General features: G+C 48.2%; 1 protein-coding gene across 1 annotated transcript; it reads right to left on the reverse strand.

Moving 5' to 3' along the window:
- Positions 1-11,144: 11,144 nt before the first annotated feature.
- Positions 11,145-27,938, reverse strand: LOC144488628 (NF-kappa-B inhibitor alpha-like). Its single transcript, XM_078206694.1, has 6 exons — positions 27,631-27,938; positions 21,133-21,232; positions 19,903-20,128; positions 17,177-17,265; positions 14,796-15,056; positions 11,145-13,845 (listed from the first exon to the last, which is right to left on the reverse strand). The coding sequence occupies exons 1-6, from the start codon at positions 27,846-27,848 to the stop codon at positions 13,795-13,797; spliced, it is 945 nt and encodes a 314-aa protein (XP_078062820.1). The 5' UTR covers positions 27,849-27,938; the 3' UTR covers positions 11,145-13,794.
- Between the last annotated feature and the right edge of the window lie 32 nt (positions 27,939-27,970).

Below are 27,970 nucleotides of genomic sequence, written 5' to 3' on the forward strand. Positions count from 1 at the left end.
ATGTTTCCGGCGGGATAGAGGCAGAGGGATAAAAGGTGGGGGGGCATTGTTGGTCAGGGAAAATGTTACAGCAGTACTCAGGCAGGATAGATTAGGGAGCTTGTCTACAGAGGCCCTATGGGTGGAGCTGAGAAACAGGAAAGGTATGACCACATTAATGGGGTTGTATTATAGACCACCCAATAGTCAGCAAGAATTGGAGGAGCAAATCAGCAGAGAGATAGCTGACAACTGCAAGAAACACAAAGTTGTGATAATAGGGGATTTTAATTTTCCACATATAGATTGGGACTCGCATACTGTTAAAGGTTTAGCCGGGGTAGAGTTTGTAAAATGTGTTCAGGAGAATTTTCTACATCAGTATATAGAGGTGCCAACTAGAGAGGATGCGATATTCGATCTCCTATTGGGAAATGAGTTAGGGCAGGTGATGGATGTGAGTGTGAGGGAACACTTTGGATCCAGTGATCATAATGCCATTAGCTTCAACCTGATCATGGATAAGGATAGATCTGGTCCTCGGGTTGAAGTTCTGAACTGGAAAAAGGCCAAATTTGATGAAATGAGAAGAGATCTGGGAAGTGTGGATTGGCACAGGCTGTTCTCTGGTAAGGATGTAAATGGAAAGTGGGAGGCCTTCAAAGGAAAAATTTTGAGAGTGCAGAGTTTGTATGTTCCTGTTTGGATTAAAGGCAAAGTAAATAGGAATAAGGAACTTTGGTTCTCGAGGGAGATCGTAACACTGATTAAGAGGAAGAGAGAGTTGTATGAAATGTACAGGCAGCAAGGAACAGACCAGATGCTCGAGGAGTATAAAAAGTGCAAGAAGCTACTTAAGAGGGAAATCAAGAGGGCTAAAAGAAGACATGAGGTTGCTTTGGCAGACAGAGTGAAGGAAAATCCAAAGAGCTTCTATAGGTATGTTAGGAGCAAAAGGATAGTGAGGGATAAAATTGGTCCTCTTGAAGACCAGAGTGGTAGACTGTGTATGGAACCAAAAGAGATGGGGGAGATACTAAATGGTTTTTTTGCATCCGTATTTACTGAGGAAACGGGCATGGAGTCTACGGAAATAGGGCAAACAGGTAGGGAGGTCATGGAACCTTTACAGATTAAAGGGGAGGAGGTGCTTGCTGTCTTGAGGCAAATCAGGGTGGATAAATCCCCAGGACCGGACAGGGTATTCCCACGGACCTTGAGAGAAGCTAGTGTTGAACTTGCAGGGGCCCTGGCAGACATATTTAAAATGTCAGTATTCACGGGGGAGGTGCCGGATGATTGGAGGGTGGCTCATGTTGTTCCGTTGTTTAAAAAAGGTTCCAAAATAAATCCGGGAAATTATAGGCCAGTAAGTTTGATGTCGGTGGTGGGCAAGTTATTGGAAGGTGTGATAAGGGATAGGATCTACAAATATTTGGATAGACAGGGACTTATTAGGGAGAGTCAACATGGCTTTGTGCGTGGTAGGTCATGTTTGACCAATCTATTAGAGTTTTTCGAGGAGGTTACCAGGAAAGTGGATGAAGGGAAGGCGGTGGATGTTGTCTACCTGGATTTCAGCAAGGCCTTTGACAAGGTCCCCCATGGGAGGTTAGTTAGGAAGGTTCAGTCTCTGGGTATACATGGGGAGGTAGTAAATTGGATTAGACACTGGCTCAATGGAAGAAGCCAGAGAGTGGTTGTGGAGGATTGCTTCTCTGAGTGGAGGCCTGTGACTAGTGGTGTGCCGCAGGATCGGTGTTGGGTCCATTGTTGTTTGTCATCTATATCAATGATCTGGATGATAATGTGGTAAATTGGATCAGCAAATTTGCTGATGATACAGAGATTGGAGGTGTAGTGGACATTGAGGAAGGTTTTCAAAGCTTGCAGAGGGATTTGGACCAACTAGAAAAATGGGCTGAAAAATGGCAAATGGAATTTAATGCAGATAAGTGTGAGATATTGCACTTTGAAGGACAAACCAAAGTAGAACGTACAGGGTAAATGGTAGGACTCTGAAGAGTGCAGTTGAACAGAGGGATCTGGGAATACAGGTACAGAATTCCCTAAAAGTGCCGTCACAGGTGGATAGGGTCGTAAAGAGTGCCTTTGGTACATTGGCCTTCATAAATTGGAGTATCGAGTATAAAAATTGGAGTGTTATGGTAAGGTTATATAAGGCATTGGTGAGGGCGAATTTAGAGTATTGTGTACAGTTTTGGTCACCTAGTTACAGGAAGGATGTAAATAAGGTTGAAAGAGTGCAGAGAAGGTTCACAAGGATGTTGCCGGGACTTGAGAAGCTGAGTTACAGAGAGAGATTGAATAGTTTGGGACTTTATTCTCTGGAGCGTAGAAGAATGAGGGGAGATTTGATAGAGGTGTATAAAATTTTGATGGGTATAGATAGAGTGAATGCAAGCAGGCTTTTTCCACTGAGGCTAGGGGAGAAAGAAACCAGAGGGCATGGGTTAAGGGTGAAAGGAGAAAAGTTTAAAGGGAATATTAGGGGGGGCTTCTTCACGCAGAGAGTGGTGGGAGTGTGGAATGAGCTGCCGGCTAAAGTGGTAAATGCAGGGTCACTTTTAACATTTAAGAAAAACTTGGATGGGTTCATGGATGAGAGGGGTGTGGAGGGATATGGTCCAAGTGCAGGTCAGTGGGACTAGGCAAAAAATGGTTTGGCACAGACAAGAAGGGCCAAAAGGCCTGTTTCTGAGCTGTAATTTTCTATGGTTTCTACTACATTCTATGACTGTCCAGACTGCTCTTTCCGTAGACTCATAGAACCTCTACAGTTCAGAAGGAGGCCATTCGGCCTATTGAGTCTGCACCAACAACAATCCCACCCAGCCCCTACCCCCCTCTAACCCAACATCTTTACCCTGCTAATCCCCCTGACACTAAGGAGCAATTTATCATGGCCAATCAACCTAACCTGCACATCTTTGGAGGAAACCAGAGCAGCCGAAGGAAACCCACGCAGACACGAGGGGAATGTGCAAACTCCGCACGGACAGTCACCTGAGGCCGGAATCGAACCCGGGTCCATTGGGCTGTGAGGGAGCAGTGCTAACCATTGTGCCACTGTGCATAAATTCGCCCTCAGTGTACCCGAACAGGCGCCAGAGTGTGGCGACTAGGAGATTTTCACAGTAACTGCATTGCAGTATTAACGTAAAGCCTACTTGTGACACAAATAAATAAACTTATAAATAATGATTTTGTGATCATTAGACTTTAAATTCCAGATTTTCATTGAATTCAAATTCCACCATCTGCCGTGGCAGGATTCGAACCCGGTTGTTCATCCAGTAGAAGAAGCTACTCTTCAATTATAGGCAATAAAATGAAACTAAACTTTCTTCAACGGTTAAATCAAAGAAAAAGGTTTAATAAAGAAACTTCATTACTCCTCCAACACTTGAGACCTCACCTTGGGCCATTCCAAACTTCCCACAATTCCCAACAGATTCCTACTTATACTAAATCAGCTGGTCAGCTGACCACCACATCATTTTCTCATTGGCTACATGGTCTACTGGGTCAGCTGACCTTTACAGCTTGTTACCATAGGTCAAACTCTAACAGATCCAATATTATCCCACATTTCACCTCCCACAGTCTGAAAGGTGTGCTGGTTAGAGTGCGTTGACCCGAACAGGCGCCGGAGTGAGGGGAATTTCACAGTAACTTCATTGCAGTGTTAATGTAAGCCTTACTTGTGACTAATAAATAAACTTTAACTTTAACTTCAACATTCCAACACCTGGGTTCGATTCCCGGCTTGGGTCACTGTCTGTGTGGAGTTTGCACATTCTCCTCGTGTCTGCGTGGGTTTCCTCCGGGAGCTCCGGTTTCCTCCCACAATCCAAAGATGTGCGGGTTAGGTTGATTGGCTATGCTAAAATTGCCCCTTAGTGTCCTGGGATGCATAGATTAGAGGGATTAGTGGGTAAAATATATGGAGGTAGGGCCTGGGTGGGATTGTGGTCGGTGCAGACTCGATGGGCCGAATGGCCTCTTTCTGTACTGTAGGGTTTCTATGATTTCTTTCTATGATTTCTATGTTCCCCGGGGCGGCACGGTGGCACAGTAGTTAGCACTGCCGCCTCACAGCACCAGGGACCCGGGTTCGATTCCCAGCTTGGGTCACTCTGTCTGTGCGGAATCTGCACGTTCTCCCCCCGTGTCTGCGTGGGTTTCCTCCGGGTGCTCCGGTTTCCTCCCACAGTCCGAAAGACGTGCTGGTTAGGGTGCACTGGCCGTGCTAAATCCTCCCTCAGTGTTACCCGAACAGGAGTGTGGCGACTAGGGGATTTTCACAGTAACTTCACTGCAGTGTCAATGTAAGCCTTGCTTGTGACACTAATAAAGAAACTTTGCTTTTTTAACCCTGGATTATTAGTCGGCTATGCCACTGCCTCCCCACTATCTCCTATTTCCATGTGTTACCCTCACGCCTTGAGTCAAACTAGCGCCTGGTCTCTACTCAGTGAGTGGGGAGGTGGTAAGTGGGCACTACGTGGCAGCGAGTTGCTATTTAAAAGTACATCCCGCTGCCAGCCCCCCCCCCCCCCCTCTTCCTCCACCCACCTCCCCAGCTTCCACCACCTGTGTCAAAACAGCAAGTTATGGACGAGTGGCAGCTCTGTGGGTTGGATTATTTGGCGGGCTGTGTGTGTGTGTGTGTGTGTGTGGTTTCTCTTTTTATTTTGCAAACTCTGCAGTTGTCCCGGCAGTTAATGCGTGGGCGCCCTCAGCAGACTCGCTCGATGTCGCACCCACGTAAGTTCAGAAATAAGAAGATCGCACTGAGGCTGTGTATTTCTTTTTCTCGAATCAAACATGCTCACCATCTCTCAGTGGTTTTATGCAAAGAATGTGCGCTGACTGAGACAAAACATACCCAAAAAATTGTGGTGGGGGGGGGGGGGGGGGGGAGCGGGGGAGACATGAGATTATATTTTTTAAAAGAGCAGTAAGTGATCTGGAAGGCACTGCCTGAAAGCAGATTGAAGGGGGAACTTTCAAAAGCAGATTGGATTAATTCTTTGAAATAGGGGAAAACTGCAAGTTCTTGGGGTGGGGCGGGGGGAAGGGCGAGGGACTAATAGAATAGCTCTTTCTGTTAGGGGCTGTTACGATGGTTTTCTTGTTGTGTTTAAAACTATCAAGTAGCCAGGCAAAGTACCAGAGTGGTTTCAGATGAATTTTACGGTAACTATAGGCCTCTGAATTAAGCCATTCAGAGTGAAAGATTTTAGAAATACAAAGGCAATTAAAGCCTCAGCTTCCATTACAAGTAATCAGCATTCACCAATAGACGTACAGGAGTTATCATAGAATCCCTACAGTGCAGAAGGAGGCCATTCGGCCCATCGAGTCTGCACCGACCGCAATCCCACCCAGGCCCTATCCCCATAACCCCACCCTAGCTAATCACCCTGACACTAAGGAGCAATTTAGCATGGCCAATCCACCTAACACCTTATCTCTATCCATTCATAGTTAAGGTTGCATCATGCATACATAAGGGTATAATGTCCAATTGTGCATGTTATATCGTCAAGAAATAATAGCTATATCTCTGACCAATCTCTCCCCTCCCAAAGTTAGGTGAGTCTAAAACTAGAAGGCATAGGTTTAAGGTGAGAGGGGAGAGATATAAAAGTGTCCAGAGGGGCAATTTTTTCACACAGAGGGTGGTGAGTGTCTGGAACAAGCTGCCAGAGGTAGTAGTAGAGGCGGGTACAATGTTGTCTTTTAAAAAGCATTTAGACAGTTACATGGGTAAAATGGGTATAGAGGGATATGGGCCAAATGCGGTCAATTGGGACTCGCTTAGGGGTTTAAAAAAAGGGGTGGCATGGACAAGTTGGGCTGAAGGGCCTGTTTCCATGCTGTAAACCTCTATGACTCTCTATGACTTTATGACTCAATGGTATCTCAACCTTCCTTTCCATTGTTCCTTATTCCAATGGACAGACATGAGCTGCAGCTGTACGGTACAGTGGCACAGTGGTTAGCACTTCTGCTTCACAGCTTCAGGGACCTGGGTTCGATTCCTGGCTTGGGTCACTGTCTGTGTGGAGTTTGCACATTCTCCTCGTGTCTGCGTGGGTTTCCTCCGGGTGCTCCGGTTTCCTCCCACAGTCCAAAAGATGTGCGGGTTAGGTTGATTGGCTATGCTAAAATTGCCCCTTAGTGTCCTGGGATGCATGGATTAGCGGGTAAAATATGTAGGGATATGGGGGTAGGGCCTGGGTGGGATTGTGGTCGGTGCAGACTTGATGGGCCGAATGGCCTCTTTCTGTACTGTAGGATTTCTATGATTTTCTATGATCATTCGACTAGATCATCCTTGAGCCTTTTATTCTGGGTTTTCTTTAATCAAAACCTGTCGTTTGCACATAGCTTTCCCTGTGTGACTGAGGTTCATAGAATCCATAGAACCCCTACAGTGCAGAAGGAGGACATTCAGCCTATCAAGCCTGCACAGACATTAAACCCACCCAGCTCCCATCCTCGTAACCCTGCCAAACCCCTGATATTAAGGGGCAATTTAGCATGGCCAGTGCACCTAACCTACACATCTTTGGACACTAAGGGGCAATTTAGCATGGCCAATCCACCTAAACTGCACATCTTGGGACACTAAGGGCCAATTTACCATGGCCAATGCACCTAACCTACTCATCTTGGGACACTAAGGGCCAATTTACCATGGCCAATGCACCTAACCTACTCATCTTGGGACACTAAGGGGCAATTTAGCATGGCCATTCCACCTAAACTGCACATCTTGGGACACTAAGGGCCAATTTACCATGGCCAATGCACCTAACCTACTCATCTTGGGACACTAAGGGCCAATTTACCATGGCCAATGCACCTAACCTACTCATCTTGGGACACTAAGGGCCAATTTACCATGGCCAATGCACCTAACCTACTCATCTTGGGACACTAAGGGGCAATTTAGCATGGCCAATCCACCTAAACTGCACATCCTGGGACACTAAGGAGCAACTTGGACTGGCCAATCCACCTAACCTGCACATCTTGGGATACTAAGGAACAATTTAGCATGGCCAATCCACCTAACCCTCACATCCTGGGATACTAAGGGGCAATTTAGCATGGCCAATCCACCTAACCCGCACATCCTGGGATACTAAGGGGCAATTTAGCATGGCCAACCCACCTAATCTGCACATCTTGGGACACTAAGGAGCAATTTAGCGTGGCCAATCCACCTAACCTGCACATCCTTGGATACTAAGGGGCAATTTAGCGTGGCCAATCCACCTAACCCTCACATCCTGGGATACTAAGGGGCAATTTAGCATGGCCATTCCACCTAAACTGCACATCTTGGGACACTAAGGGCCAATTTACCATGGCCAATGCACCTAACCTACTCATCTTGGGACACTAAGGGGCAATTTAGCATGGCCAATCCACCTAAACTGCACATCCTGGGACACTAAGGAGCAACTTGGACTGGCCAATCCACCTAACCTGCACATCTTGGGATACTAAGGAACAATTTAGCATGGTCAATCCACCTAATCTGCACATCTTGGGACACTAAGGAGCAATTTAGCATGGCCAATACACCTAACCCGCACATCCTGGGATACTAAGGGGCAATTTAGCATGGCCAATCCACCTAACCCGCACATCCTGGGATACTAAGGGGCAATTTAGCATGGCCAATCCACCTAAACTGCACATCTTGGGACACTAAGGGGCAATTTAGTATGGCCAATCCACCTAACCTATCCATCTTTGGACTGTGGGAGGAAACCGGAGCACCCAGAGGAAACCCACGCAGACACGGGGAGAATGTGCAGACTCCACACAGACAGTGACCCGAGGCCGGGAATCGAACCCGGGACCCTGGCGTGGTGAGGCAGCAGTGCTAACCCACTGTGCTAATGTGTCCTCCTATATTCAAAGGGATTAAAGATTAAAGGAGGTCGGGGGCTGGTGGACGCACGTGGGAAAAGCCACTATCAGATCAACCATGAATTGCAAAGTAGGCCTGAGGGGGCCAAATGGCCTCTTGGTGCACTGACCCTTCACGTGCTGCTTTGGGTCTCCCTCTGCGGTTCTGCATTGTGATTCGATTGAGTCAAAATCACTAAAAGGTTGAAAAGTTTGAGTTGACAGCTGACGGTAATAGAAACAGATGATCTCAAGTTAAATAACTCCAGCCATGATTCATCACCCTGTGACATTTGAATGAATTTCTACTGAATAATGTCCAAATTGGATATGACTAGGACCAGCTGTCGCATAGCCAATCGTGGTTATCTCCTGAACTGTGACATACATGTGAAAACGTATTTCCTGTTTTACAGATAAGTTTCAGACAGCCCGATCCTATTCCTCATGCCCATTTGACATTGAGTTGTGAAATTGTGACAGAGTGCATGTCTGGTTCAGTGAAGGGATTGTGTTTCTATTGTGTGTGCCTCCTCCCGACTTCCTTGTAGCCATCCCTGCCTCGCGGAGAACTGAGGATGTTGTGCTCTCTCCCCTCTGTGTCAGGAGCTTGTGGGTTCGAGCCCCACTCCCGACCCTTAGAATCATAGAGTGCAGAAGAGACCCTGCGGCCCATCGAGTCTGCACTGACACACACCTAATCCCATTTACCAGCACTTGGCCCATAGCCCTGAATGTTATGATGTGCCAAGTGCTCATCCAGGTACTTTTTAAAGGATGTGAGGCATCCCCCCTCCACCACCCTCCCAGGCAGCGCATTCCAGACCTTCACTACCCTCTGGGTAAAAAAGCTTTTCCTCCCATCTCCCCTCCCTAAACCTCTTGCCCCTCACCTTGAGCCTATGTCCCCTCATGACTGACCCTTCAACTAAGCTGCTCCTTATCCATTCTGTCCAAGCCCCTCATAATCTTGTACACCTCGATCAGTTTGCCCCTCAGTCTTCTCTGCTCCAACGAAAACAACCCAAGCCTACGCAACCTCTCTTCATAACTTAAATGTTCCATCCCAGGCAGCATCCTGGTGAATCTCCTCTGCACCCCCTCCAGTGCAATCACATCCTTCCTACAATGTGGTGACCAGAACTGCACACAGTGCTCCAGCTGTGGCCTCACCAAAGTTCTATACAACTCCAACATGACTGCCCTGCTTTTAGAATCTACAGTGCAGAAGGAGGCCATTTGGCCCATCGAGCCTGCACTGACAACAATCCCATCCAGGCCCTATCCCTGCCACCCCCTGACACACTAAGGGGCATTTTAGCATGGCCAATCAACCTAACCCGCACAGCTTTAGATTGTGGGAGGAAACCGGAGCACCCGGAGGAAACCCATGCAGACACGGGGAGAACGTGCAAACTCCGCACAGCCAGGAGGGGCATGGTGGCACAGTGGTTAGCACTGCTGCCTCACAGCACCAGGGGCCCGGGTTCAATTCCCGGCTCGGGTCACTGTCTGTGTGGAGTTTGCACATTTTCCACGTGTCTGCGTGGGTTTTCTCCGGGTGTTCTGGTTTCCTCCCACACTCCAAAGATGTGCTGGTTAAGTGGATTGGCTATGCTCAATTGCCCCTTGGTGTCAGGGGGACTAGCTAGGGTAAATACATGGGGTTGGGGCCTGGGTGGGATTGTGGTCGGTGCAGACTTGATGAGCCAAATGGCCTTCTTCTGCACTGTAGGATTCTATGATGCCAGACACCCGAGGCCGGAATTGAACCCGGGTCCCTGGCACTGTGAGGTAGCAGTGCTAACCTCTGTGCCACCCACAGATCTTGTAATCGATGCCTCGAATGATAAAGGCAAGTGTCTCATATGCCTTTTTAACCATCCTACTAACATGTAACTTGAGTCATATTCCTGGCCGACGCTCCTCATTATGTATTCACCCATAGACATTTAGTGCCCAGAGGACCACAAACTAGGCTTGGTAACTTGGAACATTGGAGAGTTCTTTATTGTCGATGTGCGCTGTTCCAGTCAGATCTCTGACCGCACAACCGGGTCCCACACTGGGAGGAGCTAATCCACGCAGGGGCCACCTGACCCACGCTCTTAAAGGGGTTTGAATCCCACCATGGCAAATGGTGAAATTTAAATTCCAAATGATGGAATAGTGAATTCAATTAATATTCAATATTGAATTCCATACTAAATTAGAAGTCTAATGATGGACCTTCTGCTTCACTAATGCCCCTTGTGGCAGCATGGTGGTTAGCGCTGCTGCCTCACAGCGCCAGGGATCCGGGTTCGATTCCCGGTTTGGGTCACTGTCTGTGCGGAGTCTACACGTTCTCCCCGTGTCTGCGTGGGTTTCTTCCGGGTGCTCCGGTTTCCTCCGGCAGTCTGGTTAATTGCATTGACCATGCTAAATTCTCCCTCAGTGTACCCGAACAGGCGCCGGAGTGTGGCGACTAGGGGATTTTCACAGTAACTTCATCGCAGTGTCAATGTAAGCTACTTGTGACACTAATAAATAAACTTTATATTTCCTAAGCTGACTCTTCAGTGCAGTACCGAGGGAGTGCTGCACTGTTGGAGGTACCGTCTTTTGAATGGGGCATTGAATTGAGACCCCTGTCTGCTCTGTCAGGTTAAGAGCGGTAAGAGTTTTAACAACACCAGGTTAAAGTCCAACAGGTTTATTTGGTAGCAAATGCCATGGTGGCTTCCCATCACCACCACCCCGCGGTAGATACGAGAACAGAGGTGCATGAGGAGAACTTCCACCCCTCAACCATCAACATCACACCCAAGCAACCTGACAGAAAATGACAGAATTCTCCAGCCGCGCTGTTCCAAAAGCCAGAAATTCCCACCCGACTATCAATGGGGCCTCACATTGTCCACTAAAATTCCAGCGGCAGGCGGGATGGTAGAATTCCGGCCTACATCTCAATCCCTGCTCCTTCGGACACCAGAGCAGAGTATTTGAATATTTTTAAGGCGGAGCTAGATAGATTTCTTGATTAATGAGAGGGTGAAAGGTCATCAGGAATGTGGGGTAAGGTCACAATCAGTTCAGCCATGACCTTATTGAATGGGCAGGTAAGATCAGGCTCGAGGGGCCGAATGGTCTTACTCCTGCTCCTAATCTGTGTACGACATATGTAGAACATGACACAATATTTATAGATCATTTTCAACATCATTTATTGTAAAATAACAAGGCATTTATGTACAAATGTGTGTGGCCTGTACAGTTCTACTTTCAACAATCAACAACATCCCAAAGAACGGGAACATAATAAAGTCTTTCAGCTAATTCTGTGGACAAGGTTGGCCAATGCCATTCTTTCTTGGGACTGACATACAAGATATGATTTGGTGGTGGGTGGGTATTATAAAGATAGTGTCAGATTATTTTCCTCATGTCCCTTAGTCCATCAATCCGCCTCCCATCCTGTCTCGTCTCTCCCAAAGTTCTCAACAGTGGAAATTTGAGACCCTATCAAATATCATCTCCAGTTGTTTGGGAGGGAGGTGACTCCTTAACTCGAGGATGCTTCGGACTTTGAATAGGGGACCTGGACCCTTTCCCTACAGTACAGAAGGAGGCCATTCAGTCCATCAGGTCTGTATCAACCACAATCCCACCCAGGCCCTGTTCCTGTAACCCCATGCATGCATCATGCTAATCCCCCTTACAATAGGGTCAATTTAACATGGCCAATCAATGTAACCTGCACATCTTTGGAGTGGAGGTCCCATTATATGAGGGGCAAATGAGTGTATAGACAACACTGGGTCCATGTGATGGCCTGGGTTGGTTTCGGAGGGAAGAGGAATTCTCCAGGCTACCTTTAACCCTTTATTGCCCTCTGGGTTTTCCTCTGGTGTCAGGAGATTACAAGGTGGGTGGGAAGTGTCCGAGTCAAGATGTTGTGAGGCTTTTTCCCCCCGTCAGTCCCAACACATTATAAAGCGTTTAGACAGTTACATGGGTAAGATGGGTAGAGAGGGATATGGGCCAAATGAGGGCAATTGAGACTAGATTAGGGGTTTAAGAAAAAAGGGTGGCATGGGCAAGTTGGGCAGAAGGGCCTGTTTCCATGCTGTAAACCTTTATGACTATGACATTAGGGCTAGACTTTCCATTGGCAGATACAAGTTGATTTTTGGACAATTGTGACTGCCCACTTTATCTGACCATCTGAGTCTGGCATGGTGGCACAGTGGTTAGCGCTGCTGCCACACAGTGCCAGGGAGCCGGGTTCAACTCCAGCCTCGGGCGAGTCTGTGTGTGGAGTTTACACATTCTCCCCGTGTCTGCGTGGGTTTCCTCCGGGTGCTCCAGTTTCCTCCCAAAGATGTGGACTGGCCATGCTCAATTGTCCCTTAGTGTCAGGGAGATTAGCAGAGTAAATACGTGGGGTTGCGGGGATAGGGCCTGGGTGGGATTGTTGTTGGTGTAGACTCGATGGGCCGAATGGCCTCCTGCACTGTAGGGATTCTATGACTCGTAGATGAAATTTATAACCCCCCCCCCCATCCCCTCGTCCAATCATGACAAGTCAGAATCAGCATCATAAACATACCAAAAGATCCATCATCTCTCCTGTGCTTAGACAATTCAAAATACTTAATTTACACTTCACACTTTCTTCCGCAGGTCCACAAGTTCTCAATTCAACCCAGTCCTCAATGTCTGGATGTGAAATGAAAAGGATTAGTGTCCATTTTTGCCCGTCAACAGCTACAGGAGCAAGTGGCCACGTGTGATGTAGCTGGCATTCAGAGTTGGGCGAGAGGTTCTGGCATTTTCACCAGCACAGCGATTAGTTGGAAAACGGCCCAGGACAAGGATAAGCCGGGTCAAAGTTACTGAAGCAATGTTGTGTCACATCTTGGCCCAGCTGCTCTCCGGCACACCCCAATCCCGACTTGAAGGCGTCGATTCTGATCCCCGTCTTGGGTGAGGCTGGCAGTTCAACGTCATTCGCCCAACGGAACGAGGGCTCAGTGGAAACTGGGGGCTGGGGCGTCTTAGCCCCATTCCCTATACTACCTCTCTTCCGTCAGCAGAAGGGACCTTCATCCGCGGACAAGATTTGAACTCCGGTCACAGAGGCTACATGATAACCACCCAATGCCTTGCGTTTACACCACATTGAAGTGCCAACTCTCAGCCAATCCTGGTGCCCGATGGGGGGATGGGACGGAGGAAAGGCCACCTTCACCTCCCCCGCCTGCGGTCTCAACTGTCAGTTTATGCATGGCCCTCGGAACAAGTGACCCAAGAGGGGTTATTTAACCACACGAGGTCATTTCCCTAATCATGTGTCTGTTGCAAGTTGACCCTCACTGAGGGTTACCCATGAGCAGTAATGGTGAGGTTGAACGGAAATGAGGGGAAGAAGTCCCCGTCTGAACAGTCAGGTAAAACAAGTTGATGCACTTTGCTCACTCCTGGTGATGGCTTTGGGAAGCAAGGGGGGGGTGGGGGGGAAAAGTCTTTAGTCAAGATGCTCTCTCAGTTCATCCCTGTCTTATGTCCGTGCATGATCCAGCCCTCTTCTGTGAGAGCTGGTCCTCTTCTCTCCCCACTCACCAACCCCTTTAGCAGTCTCTCTCTCAAAGTGTTGGTTCTGAAGTTGCAATGAGCGATAGTCAGTACACTCAGCTTCTTGGCGTGTGGTGGTTTGTCCTCAAGATACCCTCACGTCTTGGGGCATTGAAGGAAGAGTGGGGTTATAGGCAGACGATGACGCTGAACCCAAAGTCCGTTGGAAGTTCCCCTTTGACGACCTAATCATTGTCTTAGTTGGAATGCAAGCCAGTGCAAGGCACCGAGCATTCTAGATGTTCAATGGAGAGAATGGCCTCTGATTTGCAGATCATCGTAGTCTAGGGGCATCTGTAAGACAAGAGTCAGAAGCAGGTTAGTATTGTTTCGTTACAATTCCGCCTCGGCTATTCCCATTCCCTGAGGGTGCCGTCACCCAATGTTCCGATGGTGAGGGAGTGCCGAACTAGGGGGTCATAGTTTGAGGATAAGGGGGGTAAACCTTTTAGGACTTTGATGGCTTGAGTTATAAGGAGAGGCTGGATAGACTGGGACTTTTTTCCCTGGAGCATAGGAGGCTGAGGGGCAACCTTAAGAGGTCTATAAAATAATGAGGGGCACAGATCAGCTAGATAGTCAATATCTTTCCCCAAAGGTAGGGGAGTCTAAAACGAGAGGGCATTAAGTTTAAGGCGAGAGGGGAGAGATACAAAAGGGTCCAGAGGGGCAATTTTTTCACACACAGGGTGGTGAGCGTCTGGAACAAGCTGCCAGAGGTAGTAGTCGAGGCGGGTACAATATTGTCTTTTAAAAAGCATTTAGATAGTTACATGGATATAGAGGGATATGGGCCAAACACAGGCAATTGGGGCTAGCTTAGTGGTTAAAACTGGGTGGCTTGGACAAGTTGGGCCGAAGGGCCTGTTTCCGTGCTGTAAACCTCTATGACTCTATGACCAAAGGGAGGAGAAATTTCTTCACCCAGAACGTGTGGAATTCCTTATCACAGAAAGTAGTTGAGGCCAAAATGTTGTGACATTTCAAGAAAAAATTAGATATAGCTCTTGGGGCTAAAGAGATCAAGGCCAGATTCGCAAGAACAGCAAATCTCAGAGGACAGTTTATACGGCATGAAAAGAGTGTGCTGAGGGCTGGGAAGTGCACTCTGATCGTAAGGGGCATTGTCATGGGGACGAAACCAGGGCACAGTTAACTGCCGAGGTTTTGTTCAAATTCAAACCAGGCAGGTGGACTCTGATAAACAATTGGCGGCCATATTGATGAGTGATATTAAGGCTCACCTCACAGTCTGACCGGGTGTCCCACTCTGCCTCAGAGTCCGAATCGGAAGTCTCGTAGAGCGGGATCAGCGAGGAGCTGGTCAGCTGGGAGAGCTGTTCCCGGATCTCCAGGTCCGGCCGCCCTGCCGTCAGGTGGAAGGCCGTGCAGCAGTTGTACATCAGCCGGTCTACATCCACACCACGTTCGACGAGGAGCTGCACCACTTCTCGATGCTGAAACTCGACCGCTAGGTGCAGGGGCGTCCTCCCGCTGTTCGGTTCCTGTCGAAGGAGCCACAAGGGAAAAGGTTATGATGCATTCTAACTACTGCTGGGAATGATGGAGAAAGGCCCCCCCCAATCCCTTGTTCCACCCCCTTACCCCCATCCTGAAGACACTAACTCACATTTGGGGAGGGTTTATGAGATCTTACTGTGCGCCAAATTCCCTCCCCCCCCCCCTACCAACAGGGGGGATCTTAGCATCCAAAATTTCCCACAAGCCAACAGCTGATCTGTTGGATCTTGCTGTGCACATTTCCCACATATAAACATCCCAAGAATGATTTTTTTTTTTAAAAAGCCTTTTCTTTATCAGAAAGATTTTTCCTTCTTCTTTCATGGGCATCGATAGATTTGTCAGCATTTGTTACCCATCCCTTATTGTTTAAAGTTTATTTATTAGTGTCACGAGTAGGCTTACATTAACGCTGAAATGAAGTTACTGTGAAAATCCCCTGGTCGCCACACTCCGGCACCTGTTCGGATAACACTGAGGGAGAATTTAGCACGGCCAATGCACCCTAACCAGCACGTCTTTCAGACTGTGGAAGGAAACCGGAGCACCCGGAGGAAACCCACGCAGACACCGGGAGAACGTGCAGACTCCGCACAGACAGTGACCCAAGCCGGGAATCGAACCCGGGGGTTCCCTGCTGCTGAGAGGCAGCAGTGCTAACCACTGCGCCACCATGCCGCCCCCTTGAACTGAAGGTCTCACTCGGCCATTTCAGAGGGCAGTTAAGAGTCAACCCCATTGCTGTGGCTCTGGAATCACATGTAGGCCAGACCGGGTAAGGATGGCAGATTTCCTTCCTTAAAAAGGGACATTAGTGAACCAGATGGGTTTTTCCAACAATTGACAATGGTTTCATGGTCATTATTAGGTTTTTAATTCCAGATTTGTTTGTAACTCAAATTGCGTCACCTGCTGTGGTGGGATTCGAACCCGGGTCCCCAGAACATTGGGTCTCTGAATTACAGTGACAATATCATTGTAGCCCATAATGTTGTGTGGATACAACATCCACTGAGTAAGGTCTTGTGGCACAGTAGGTTAGCATCCCTGCCTCAGAGCCAGAAGGGAAGGCAGTGGCAGAGTGGTATTGTCACTGGACTAGTAATCCAGAGACCCAGGGTAACGCTCTGGAGACCAGGGTTCAAACCCCACCATGGCAGATAGTGAAATTTGAATTCAACTAAAACTGGAATTAAAAGTCTAATATGGGCTATAGTGGATTGTTGCAAAGACCCATCTGGTTTACTAATGCCCTTTAGAGAAGGAAATCTGCTGTCTTTATCTGATCTGGCCTACATGTGATTCCGGGTTCCTCCCACAGTCCAAAGATGTGCAGGTTAGGTTGATTGGCCGTGCTAAAATTGCCCCTTAGTGTCCTGAGATGCGTAGGTTAGAGGGATTAGTGGGTTACTTATGTAGGGATATGGGGGTAGGGCCTGGGTGGGATTGTGGTCGGTGCAGACTCGATGGGCCGAATGGCCTCTTTCTGCACTGTAGGGTTTCAATGATTTCAGAGCCACAGCAATTAGCAATCTACACATCTTTAAACACCAAGGGGCAATTTAGAATGGCCAATCACCTAATCTGTACATCTTTAGAGTGTGGGAGGAAACCGGAGCGCCCGGAGGAAACCCACACAGACACGGGGAGAACGTGCAGACTCCACACAGACAGTGACCCAAGGCCGGAATTGAACCCGGGTCCCTGGCGCTGAGAGGCACCATCTGCCGTCCTTACCCGGTCTGGCCTTGATTCCACTACAAACCCACAGCAATGTGGTTGACTCTTAACTGCCCCTCTGAAATGGGCAACTCCGGATGGGCCACAAATGCCGGCCAAGCCAGTGATGCCCACATCCGGTGAAAGAATAAAAAGGAGTGTCCCAAGGTGGGGTGTTCAATAATGTGGCATTAACTGGCGGAGTGTGGGCCTGCAAAAGCTTTCCAACACTCACCAATAGGAGGCGGTGAGAGTGGGAGAGATTTCTGGTCATCCATTATGAATGTTGGAGCCTCGACTATCACTATCCATAGCCGCAGACTGCAACATGCAGGTAAAAGTGTGTGTCACCACGGTAACCAGGACTCCCCCGTGGGCAACTTACCTGAGCGTTAATGTTGGCTCCTGAGGCTAGCAGTTGTTCCACTGTTTCGCAGTCGCCTTTCATTGCTGCGATGTGGAGACACGTGTAACCTGCAACAGAAGGAGAGTGGCCTTTAACACTGAGCTCAGACAGGGGCGCAGTCGCTGCAGGTTTCGTACAAGCCCGTACCCGACAAAGCTCCCTTCCCACCGGACGGATGAGTGGGAGAGAGAGTTCAATTCTCTGGACAATCCTGAGTGAGCTTATCCGAGCTCGGGCACGGGTATGGTGTGGTTGGGCTGGGATATCAGCAATCAGGAAGCCCACCGGGCAAGGACGGGATCACTTCCACGATGCCACCACATCTACAAACATCCTCTGCCGCCGACACTCAGTAGCAGCAGTGTGTACCATCTATAAAATGCACTGCAGCAATTCACCAAAGATCCTTAGGCAGCACCTTCCAAACCCACGATCACTTCCGTCTAGAAGGATAAGGGCAGCAGATACATGGGGAACACCACCACCTGCAAGTTCCCCTCCAAACCACCCATCATCCTGACTTGGAAATATAATCGGCCGTTCCTTCGCAGTCGCTGGGTCAAAATCCTGGAATTCCTTCCCCAACGGCATTGTGGGTCAACCCACATCACGTGGACTGCAGCGATTCAAGATGGCGGCTCACCACCACCTTTTCAAGGGGCAACTAGGGATGGGCAATAAATGCTGGCCAGCCAGCGACGCCTATGTCCCACGAAAGAATAAAAAACTCCTGCTGTTTTTTTCCCTTTTCGTTCATGGGATGTGGGCGTCGCTGGCTGAGCCAACATTTATTGCCCATCCCCAAGGGCATTTAAGAGTCAACCGCATTGCTGTGGCTCTGGAGTCACATGTAGGCCAGACCAAGTAAGGATGGCAGATTTCCCTAAAGAGACATTAGTGAACCAGGTGGGACTATCAACAGTGGATTTCATGGTCATCATGAGACTTTTAACTCCGGATTTTTATTGAAGTCAAGTTTCACCATCTGCCGTGGTGGGATTTGAACCCGGATCCCCAGAGCATTGCCCAGGGTCTCTGGGTTACTAGTCCAGCGACAATACCACTAAGCCACCACCTCCACCTTGAATAGCCAAGTAACTGCACAGGGTTACACACGATGAACAGTAGGCTAGGACAATTAGTGAAGAATACCCAACACACCGCACAGTGTAACTGTACCCCAGCGAGGAGCCAAGGACTTGTATAGTAACAGGCCATTCAGCCCATCTAGTCTGTGCTGGTGCTTCTGCTCCACATGAATCTCCTCCCATTCCATCTTTCTCATCTCAGTTTCTCTTTCCTTTCCTCTCATGAGCTTATCCAGTTCCCTTTTTGAAAGCATGCAAGCTATTTGACCCAACCTGTCCCTGTGGTGGCGAGGTCCACATTCTAACCACTCTGAGTAAAGAAGTTTCTTATTTTCCTGTCAGATTTATCAATGACTACCATAAAGCTACAGCCCCCTAGTTTTGAATTCCCCTACAAGCGAAACCGTTCTCTCTGCATCGAACCCATTCAAAACCTCCATCAGGTACCCTCAACATCTCCATCATTTCAAAGATAAAATACTCAACCCATTTAATCCTTCCCGATTGCTACACTCCCTCAATTCCAGACTTTTCCCAATCAAACATATTTGCCCCTTCTCCAACACTTCTATACAATGCTCTTTTAGAAATCTAGTCGTGCACACGACTCTGTAGAACTATAGAATCCCTACAGTGCAGAAAGAGGCCATTCGGCCCATCAAATGTGCATCGACTAACCAAAGCAGCATCCCAGCCAGGCCTTCCTCTCTGCCCTATCCCCGCAACCTCGCGCATTTAGCATGGCCAATCCACCTAACCATCCCTCACGCACAGCATCCCAAATGATGTGTAATGCAAACAACTTATACCACCTCTAACTCAAATCATACAGTACAGAAGAAGGCCATTTGTTTCATCGAGTCTGCACTGGCTCTAACAGAGGATCGTACACAGGACCTCTCCCCCACATTATCCCACACATTTACCATGGCTATCCATCTAACCTGCATAACCTGGGACATCAAGGGGCAATTTAGCATGGCCAATCCACCTAACCTACACATCTTGGGACACCAAGGGGCAATTTAGCATGGCCAATCCACCTAACCTACACATCTTTGGACACCAAGAGGCAGTTTAGCATGGCCAATCCACCTAACCAGCACATCGTTGGAGTGTGGGAGGAAACCCATGCAGACACGGGGAGAACGTGCAAACTCCACACAGACAGTGACCCAAGCCGGGAATCGAACCTGGGCCCCTGGCGCTGTGAGGCAGGCGTGCTAACCACTGTGTCATCGTGTAACTCCGTGATTCCTTCAAACGCACGGCCGCACTCACGCATGATGTGTCACAGAGCCGGATCTGCATGACACCTTTCGCTGCACGCCAAGGGAGCAGCACTTCTCCGTCCTTTAGAGACCAGGACCGGAATTCTCTGGCCATTCACGCCCCGCCACTGCTGCCAGCGAGGGTGGAGAATTTGGCGCTCAGCCAAATCGCCATTCACTGCAGCGGGACCAGAGAATCACGGCTGCGGATGAGGATCCGGCCCCAGGAACATACAATGGAGTTAACGAGAAAGGGGGTATCAGAACATAGCCACATTGTCCCGCTAATCGCCCGTCGCTGCGATCTATTCTGCTGTAGACTGGCGCAAACAAGCAAAGAAATTACCGCAGTAATTGCGCCGTTCCAAATCCTGTGCCCGGCACTGTTGCTTGGCGTTGCTAGTGACCATCAGACCGAGGAGTGAGTTAACGCAGTCCAGGTCCCCCCGGTCGCAGGCCAGGTGCAGTGCGGTGTTGCCAAGCGAGTCCAAAATCTCCAGGTCTGCCCCGGCCTCCACCAGCTCACTGGTCAACCCCGGCATTCTCATAATCACCGACAAATGCAACGGACTCTGGAAAACATGAGGTGGTAAAGAGAGGATGAAATCTTCAGAGAACTAGAAGGCAGATTATCTACGCCACTGGCGCAAAGAGAATGTTAATACAATGGCAATTGATAGGTGTCAGAAGTGTCATTTATTAAATCTACTTTTTCCCCTTATGGGATGCAGACCTTGCTGTTTGAGCCCATATTTATTACCCATCCCTAATTGCCCTTGGGGCGGCACGGTGGCACAGTGGGTTAGCACTACTGCCTCTCAGCGCCAGGGACCCGCGTTCGATTCCCGGCTTGGGTCACTGTCTGTGCAAAGTCTGCACATTCTCCCTGTGTCTGCGTGGGTTTCCTCCGGGTGCTCCGGTTTCCTCCCACAATCCAAAAATGTGCAGGTTAGGTGGATTGGCCGTGCTAAATTGTCCCTTAGGTGACCAAAGATGTGGTTGATTGGCCGTGCCGAATTGTCCCTTGGAGACAAAAGATGTGCGGATTAGGTGGATTGGCCAAGTTAAATTGTCCCTTGGAGACCATAGTTGTGCAGGCTAGGTGGATTGGCCATGCTAAATTGACCCATGATGTGCAGGTTGAGAGATTAGCAGGGTAAATACGCAGGGTTACAGGGATGGGGCCTGGGTGGAATGCTCTGCCGGGGAGTCGTTGCAGACACGATGGGCCGAATGGCCTCCTTCTGCCCAGAAGGGATCCCATGAAGAGTCAAACCTAGAGGAGAAACAAGGCCTGGAAAATTGAGTTCCAATTTCAACGTCATTGCATCAAAACCATGACATCTACGGTGAGAGTCAGTCCTTGGACATATCCAACTGAGCTCAATCAGACTGACCATTACCATGGTGGGTTTTAGATTTGCAATGTGGGGGCGGGGTGGAATGTAGTTTAGCGACACGGAGGATGGTCTTTGATCGAGACTCAGCAGTTAGGGATACTGCAGTTCCTTATTTCTAACCACCCCCCCACCACCTTCTCGGGAACACCTGCGGCTCAATAGTGGGAGAGACTCACCTGTCGAGATTTGTTGCAAACATTGATGATAGAAGGCTCCGACCATAGGAGGAAGCTGGCGATCTCCGGTCGCTGGTGTAGGATTGCCAGATGGAGGAACCTGGGAAATAGGACAGAGGGAAAACAAAGGGAAATTACTAACGGAGGTTCAGGGATTAACGCAGGGCACACATTTCCAGAGAAATCCATTTGCCCAGAGCACCTCCCTGCTTTGGAAGTGAGTAACTATTTCAACATCAACCTGGCAGCTGTCCATTGCAGACCAATGAAGTACTGACATAATTAAAATTAAAGGGGAATTCCTAAACCAACGCTGACTGGAAATTAGCCCGTTTAGTTTCAAAAAAAAGAGAAGGGAAGTGAAACAAAAATTCTCTTCCACCTCAAATTTTGTTTCTTGGTTCCCTTCACATCCAATTCCATCCCTCACGCAAACAACTTATATCACATATAAATCAAATCATACAGCGAGGGAGAAGACCATTCTGCACCGACTCTAACAAAGTATCTTCCCCAGGTCCTCTCCCCCGCCCTATCCCCATAACCCCACACATTTACCCTGGCCAATCTCCCTAACCTGCACATCTTTGGACCCCAAGGGACAATTTAGCATAGCCAATCCACCTAACCCACACATCTTTGGACACTAATGGGCAATTTATCATGGCCAATGCACCTAACCTGCACATCTTTGAACTGTGGCAGGAAACTAGCAATGTCCATGTTTCTAAAGTTTTTTAAAGTTTATTCATTAGTGTCACAAGTCAGCTTACATGAACACTGCATTGAAGCTACTGTGAAAATCCCCCAGTTGCCACACTCCGGTACCTGTTCGGGTACACTGGAGGGAGAATTTTGCATGGCCAATGCACCTAACCAGCACGTCATTCGGATTGTGGGAAGAAACCGGAGCACCCAGAGGAAACCCACGCAGATAAGTGGAGAACATGCAAATTCCACACAGACAGTGACCCAAGGCCGGAATTGAACCTGGGTCCCTGACGCTGTGAGGCAGCCGTGCTAACCACTGTGCCACCGTGTAACTCCGTGATTCCTTTAAATGCATGACCACACTCACGCATTATTTATCACAGAGCAAGGTCTGCATGACACCTTTCACTGCACACCAATGCAGCCTCATGGGAGCAGCAGCACTTCTACGTCCTTTAGATACTGGAGAGACCAGGACCGGAATTCTCTGGCCATTCACACCCCGCCACTGCTACCGGTGAGGATGGAGAATTTGGTGCTCAGCCAAATCGCCGTTCACTGCAGCGGGACCAGAGAATCCCAACTGCGGGCAAGGTCGGAGGATCCGGCCCCAGGAACACACAACGGAGAGAGTTAACGAGAAAGGGGGCATCAGAACATAGCCACATTGTCCCGCCCTATCCCCATAACCCACACATTTACCATGGCCAATCCACCTAACCCGCACATCTTTGGACCCTTTAACTCTGACAAATATTGCTCCGTGTCCGCTCCCTGGGACATCTTGCTACAGGGGGGTGGCACAGTGGTTAGCACTGCTGCCTCACAGCGCCAGGGACCCGGGTTCAATTCCGGCCTTGGGTCACTGTCTGTGCGGAGTTTGCACACATTCTCCTCGCGTCTGCGTGGGTTTCCTCCCACACTCCAGATGTGTAGGTTAGGTGGATTGGCCATGCTAAATTGCTCCGTAGTGTCTAAATCATAGAATCATAGAACCCTACAGTGCAGAAGGAGGCCATTCGGCCCATCGAGTCTGCACCGACCACAATCCCACCCAGGCCCTACCCCCACATATTTACCCCGCTAATCCCTCTAACCTACGCATCTCAGGACTCTAAGGGGCAACGTTAGCATGGCCACTCAACCTAACCCGCACATCTTTGGACTGTGGGAGGAAACCCATGCAGACACGAGGAGAACGTGCAAACTCCACACAGACAGTGACCCGAGCCGGGAATCGAACCTGGGACCCTGGAGCTGTGAAGCAGCAGTGCTAACCACTGTGCTACCGTGCAGGTTAGGTTGAATGGCCGTGCTAAATTGTCCCATGTGTAGCCAGATGGATTAGCTGTGGTAAATGTGTGGGGTTACAGGGATAGGGTGGGGGAGGGGGCCTGGGTAAAATACTCTGTCAGAGAGTCAGTGCAGATTCGATGGGCCAAATGGCCTCTTCTGCACTGTAGGGATGCCATGATTGTTAACTGTAAAGAAACAGTCACCCAGACTCATTGAACGAGCACATGTTCGTGGTCAAAGGTCACACACGCATGAAGGATTGCGCAGGGGAGTCATTTAGTTCAAAGTCCTGAGTGTTTCACTTCTATGACAAGTCATTTCGGGTCCTCTCGGAGTGGCTGAATCTTTTTTTTCCATTCCGTCTCCGACCCTGTTCCTATCAGGGCAGTTCCACCTGGGCTTTCCCAGCACTCAAAAGTGTGTGAACAATTAAAAACACTGCCTGCTTTGAAACGAAGCCAGATCAAAACAGGAATAGCCCACATCTTCTCTCTGGGCTATTCTGAGTTAGCTAGTCTGAGTCACTTTAACGACAACCAGGTGGGAGGGTGGGAGTCCTTTTGTTAACACATCGCACAGTGCATATGTACCTAAAAAGACCCAGCCCACACCCTTAGAGTAGCCTCTCTCAAGTACCTGCCCAGAACTGGTCATAGGAGCGTGGGTCTGCCATCAAATATTTAGCTCGGAGTGTAGTTTAGCAACAGTAAGGTGAGGAATTATGACTCATGCTCCCGTGACAAGATGTGATTTGCACAAGAGTGTAGACTATCTCTATCCTCACAGCCCTGAAACCGGCATTCAACCCTCTGGCAGGTCCGTGAGGAATACCCAAGGGACCGCAAGGAATTTTCCCAGCATTTCCTTGTGGGGAATTTCCTTGGGTTTTATCAAGGGACTTTTACCCACAGTGGGAGAGATATTTCAAAAGGAACAAGATAACATGGAAAATATGCAATTGGAGAGATGCCCTTCAGCCCACTTGCTCCATGTTGTCATTTAAGCTTCACACGAGTTTGTCTCCCACCCTACACCCCCCCTCCCCACACCTTTCTGCATACGTCTTCTTCTCCCTCCCCCCCCCGTGCTCTCATCCAGCCTCCCCTTAAATTCATCCCTGCTATTTAGCTCCTTGTGGGGGCACAGTCCACATTCTCACTGCTGTCATTGTGGCACAGTGGGTCAGCACTGCTGCCTCACAGCGCAGAGACCCGGGTTCGATTCCAACCTCGGGTCACTGTCTGTGTGGAGTTTTGCACGTTCTCCCAGTGTCTGCGTGGGTCTCCTCCGGGTGCTCCGGTTTCCTCCCACACTCCAAAAGGTGTGGAGGTTGGATCGGCCATGCTAAATTGCCCCTTAGTGTCCCAAGATGTGGAGGTTAGATGGATTAGCCATGGGAAATGTGTGGGGTTACCAGGATAAGGTGGGGGAAAAGGCCTGGGTAAGGTACTCAGAGAATCAATGCAGATGAACCAAATGGCCTCCTGTGGCACTATAGGGATTCTATTATTCTCTGATATATAGCCTCTACTTCTGGTCTCCCACACTAGGGGAGACATCTCTTTACTTCTGCCTCATCAACCCTTCTATCATTTTTAAACAGCCTCCATCCAATCACTCCCACAACCATTCTTTTTGCAGAGAAAAGACCCTGTTCAATCATTCCGCATTGTTAAACCTCTCAGTTAAAATGCATCTGTTTTCCCTACTCATTGCATTTATTAGGAGGTAATAATTATTTATATTATACTTTATATCCTATAGATATATAATTTTTTTCATTCATGGGACATGGGCGTCGCTGGCTGGGCCAGCATTTATTGCCCATCCCTAGTTGCCCTTGGAGGGCAGTTGAGAGTCAACCACATTGCTGTGGTCCTGGAGTCACATGTAGGCCAGACCGGGTAAGGACGGCAGATTTCCTTCCCTAAAACGCATTCGTGAACCAGATGGGGTTTTCCGACAATGGTTTCATGGTAATTCCCGATATTTTGTACTGAATTCAAATTCCACCATGGTGGGATTCAAACCCGGGTTGCCAGAACATTGGCCGAGTTTCTGGATTAATAGCCTAGCGATAATATCACAAGGCCTCCCCCGATTATATCATACTACATATTATATATACACACCATATTGTACATATTATATTACATTATATATGTTGTTAAACATTATATATTTTTTAAAAAATTATACAGTTCACCCAAAGACAGATAATTGGCAGCAATCATATTTTAATACTGCGGTGGGTGTGATTACTAAATGTTAATAACGTGTAGGAGGAAATCTGTTTGCATTTCGCCAGCCCGATCACTAGCTAGTGAAACAAGCGGAGAGTTCACCTATAACCACCCCCCCCCCCACCCCCTCCCTCCGCCACACACCATCCCCACTTGGAAATATAAATTGGACGTTCTTTTAGGTCAAAATCCCGGAACTCCCTTCCTTAACCAGCACCCATAGGAGCACCTACGCCACGTGGACTGCAGCGGTTCAAGGAGAACCCGCCACCCACTTCTCAAGGGGCAATTAGGGATGGACAATAAGTGCCGGGCCTAGCCAGCAATGCCCCACATCTCTCAAATCTTTTTTTAAAATGGGGCTGCAATATTGCGATTTTTTTTTTGCAAATAGTCCCCCCACACACACACACACACACAAACTAACAGTTAATTGGGCATCTATGAGATCAGCAATGAGTTGCAGGACAGGCTGAAAAGGGCCGAATGGCCTCCTTGTGTTACTATTTTACACACGAGGACGTTTCCCTGATGCATTTCCCCCTGAAGTGACGGTTTAGTTGGGTTCGCCGTCGAGTTACATTCTAATAAGTCTCACAACCTGTCCCTAATTAGAATGCAACTCTGATGTGGAGATGCCAGCGTTGGACTAGTGTGGGCACAGTAAGAAGTCTCCCAACACCAGTTGAGTGTAATCACATTGCTGTGGCTCTGGAGTCACATGTAGGCCAGACCGGGCAATGACGGCAGATTTCCTTCCCTTAGTGAACCAGATGGGGTTTTCCGACAATGGTTTTATGGTCATTCATGATAATTCCCGATATTTTATACTGAATTCAAATTCCACCATGGAATCACGAAGGAGCAGCGCTCCAAAAGTTCATGATCCCAAATAAGCCTGTTGGGACTTTAACCTGGTGTTGAGAGACTTCTTACTGTGCCCACCCCAGTCCAACACTGGCATCTCCACATAAGAGTTACATTCTAATCAGGAACAGGTTGCGTCATTTCTTTATCTCATTCACACTCTCGCTCTCTCCCACACAGATTCTTTCATGCCCCTCCTTTGTCTCCCCATCTTAGAAGAACTTAAATCCCAGTTCTTCATTCCTACATTACTTCCCTGTAGGAGAGGGGACTGCGTGCATCAAACATGGCACCCAGTGTCTTAAACAAAACTGGATTGACCAGAACGCAGGCGGTCATGAACTCAAGTCCCACTCCAGAAACTGGAGCACAAAAATCCAGGCTGCCGCTCCCGGGTGCAGTACCGAGGGGGTGCTGCACGGTCGGAGATGCTGTCTGAGGCACTTTAAACTGAGGCCCCATCCCTCCCTCCCTCTGCCAAGGTGGATGTAAAACGCGGAGAATTCCATCCTGGCCAGGCCACTGAAACAGATTGTCTGGCTATGGTCACATTGTAGCTGTGGGATCTTGCTGTGCACGTGTTGGCTGCCACTTTTCCCACATTACGAAAGTGGCTGCTTTTATTTAAAAAAATTAAAATCTTCAAAAATGGGACATCCTGGAAGTTGTAAAGGGGGGCTATAAAAAAAGTGTTTTTTAAATAATCCCAAACTTTAAAGTTATTTCAACATTAATACTAACTTTCAGATTAGGGATTAAAGTGTTTTTTAAAAAAATAATCCATAATCTTAACACTAGGTTTAAACTTTAAAGTTATGGATTATTAAAACACTTTATTTAAAAAAAGTGTTTTAATAATTATTAATTTAAATTATTAAAACACTTTATTTAAAGTTATGGATTATTAAAACACTTTAAATAAAGTTTAAACCTAGCGTTAAGATTATGGATTATACTTTAAATAAAGTGTTTTAATAATCCATAACTTTAAATAAAGTTTAAACCTAGCGTTAGAAGTGTTTTTAAATAATCCGTAACTTTAATGCTAGTTTTAAATTTTAAATAAAGTGTTTAAAAAATAATCCCCAGTTTTAACGCTAGATTTAAACTTTAATAGTGTTTTTAATAAACCGAAACCTTAACATTAGTTTTTTAATAACCCCTAACCTTAAAGTTAGCCCCAAACTTTAAATAAAGCGCTTCTCAAATAGCCCCCAACGCTAAAGTTAGTTTGAAACTTTAAATAAAGTGGTTTCTTTAATATTCGCTGGTAGCTTGAAGGCTCAAAGCAAACACCCCCTCCCCCCTCTCTCTCTCCCCCTGTCAGACAAAACTGGAGGCAACTGGTGGCGGGGGTGCTGTAGTGAATTGAAAAACTTACGTGTCCCCATCTTCGCTCCTGAATGTGGTCCATCCAGCCGGGTGCTCCTGCTCCTCCACACTCAGATTACCCACCCGCTCCGTCACGCTGTCCAGGCTCTCGAGCATGGAGTCGATCCCGCTGTCCAGCCTCTCCCCTTCCAGGGCCAGCTTTGAATCCAAAGGCTTGACATTTCTGCCCTCCTGCCCCAGCCTGGAACTGCCTACCAGATCAGACATCTCTCTCACTCACACTGGAACTATAAATTTTATTTTATTTTTTCTGGAGAAGGTTGCTACTTTTACAAGCAGAGCAAAAACACACACGCGTCTTTTTAACTCCACTCTCAAACTGGGAATCA

The sequence above is a fragment of the Mustelus asterias genome, unplaced genomic scaffold, assembly GCF_964213995.1.
Source record: "Mustelus asterias unplaced genomic scaffold, sMusAst1.hap1.1 HAP1_SCAFFOLD_1726, whole genome shotgun sequence".
Taxonomy (NCBI): domain Eukaryota; kingdom Metazoa; phylum Chordata; class Chondrichthyes; order Carcharhiniformes; family Triakidae; genus Mustelus; species Mustelus asterias.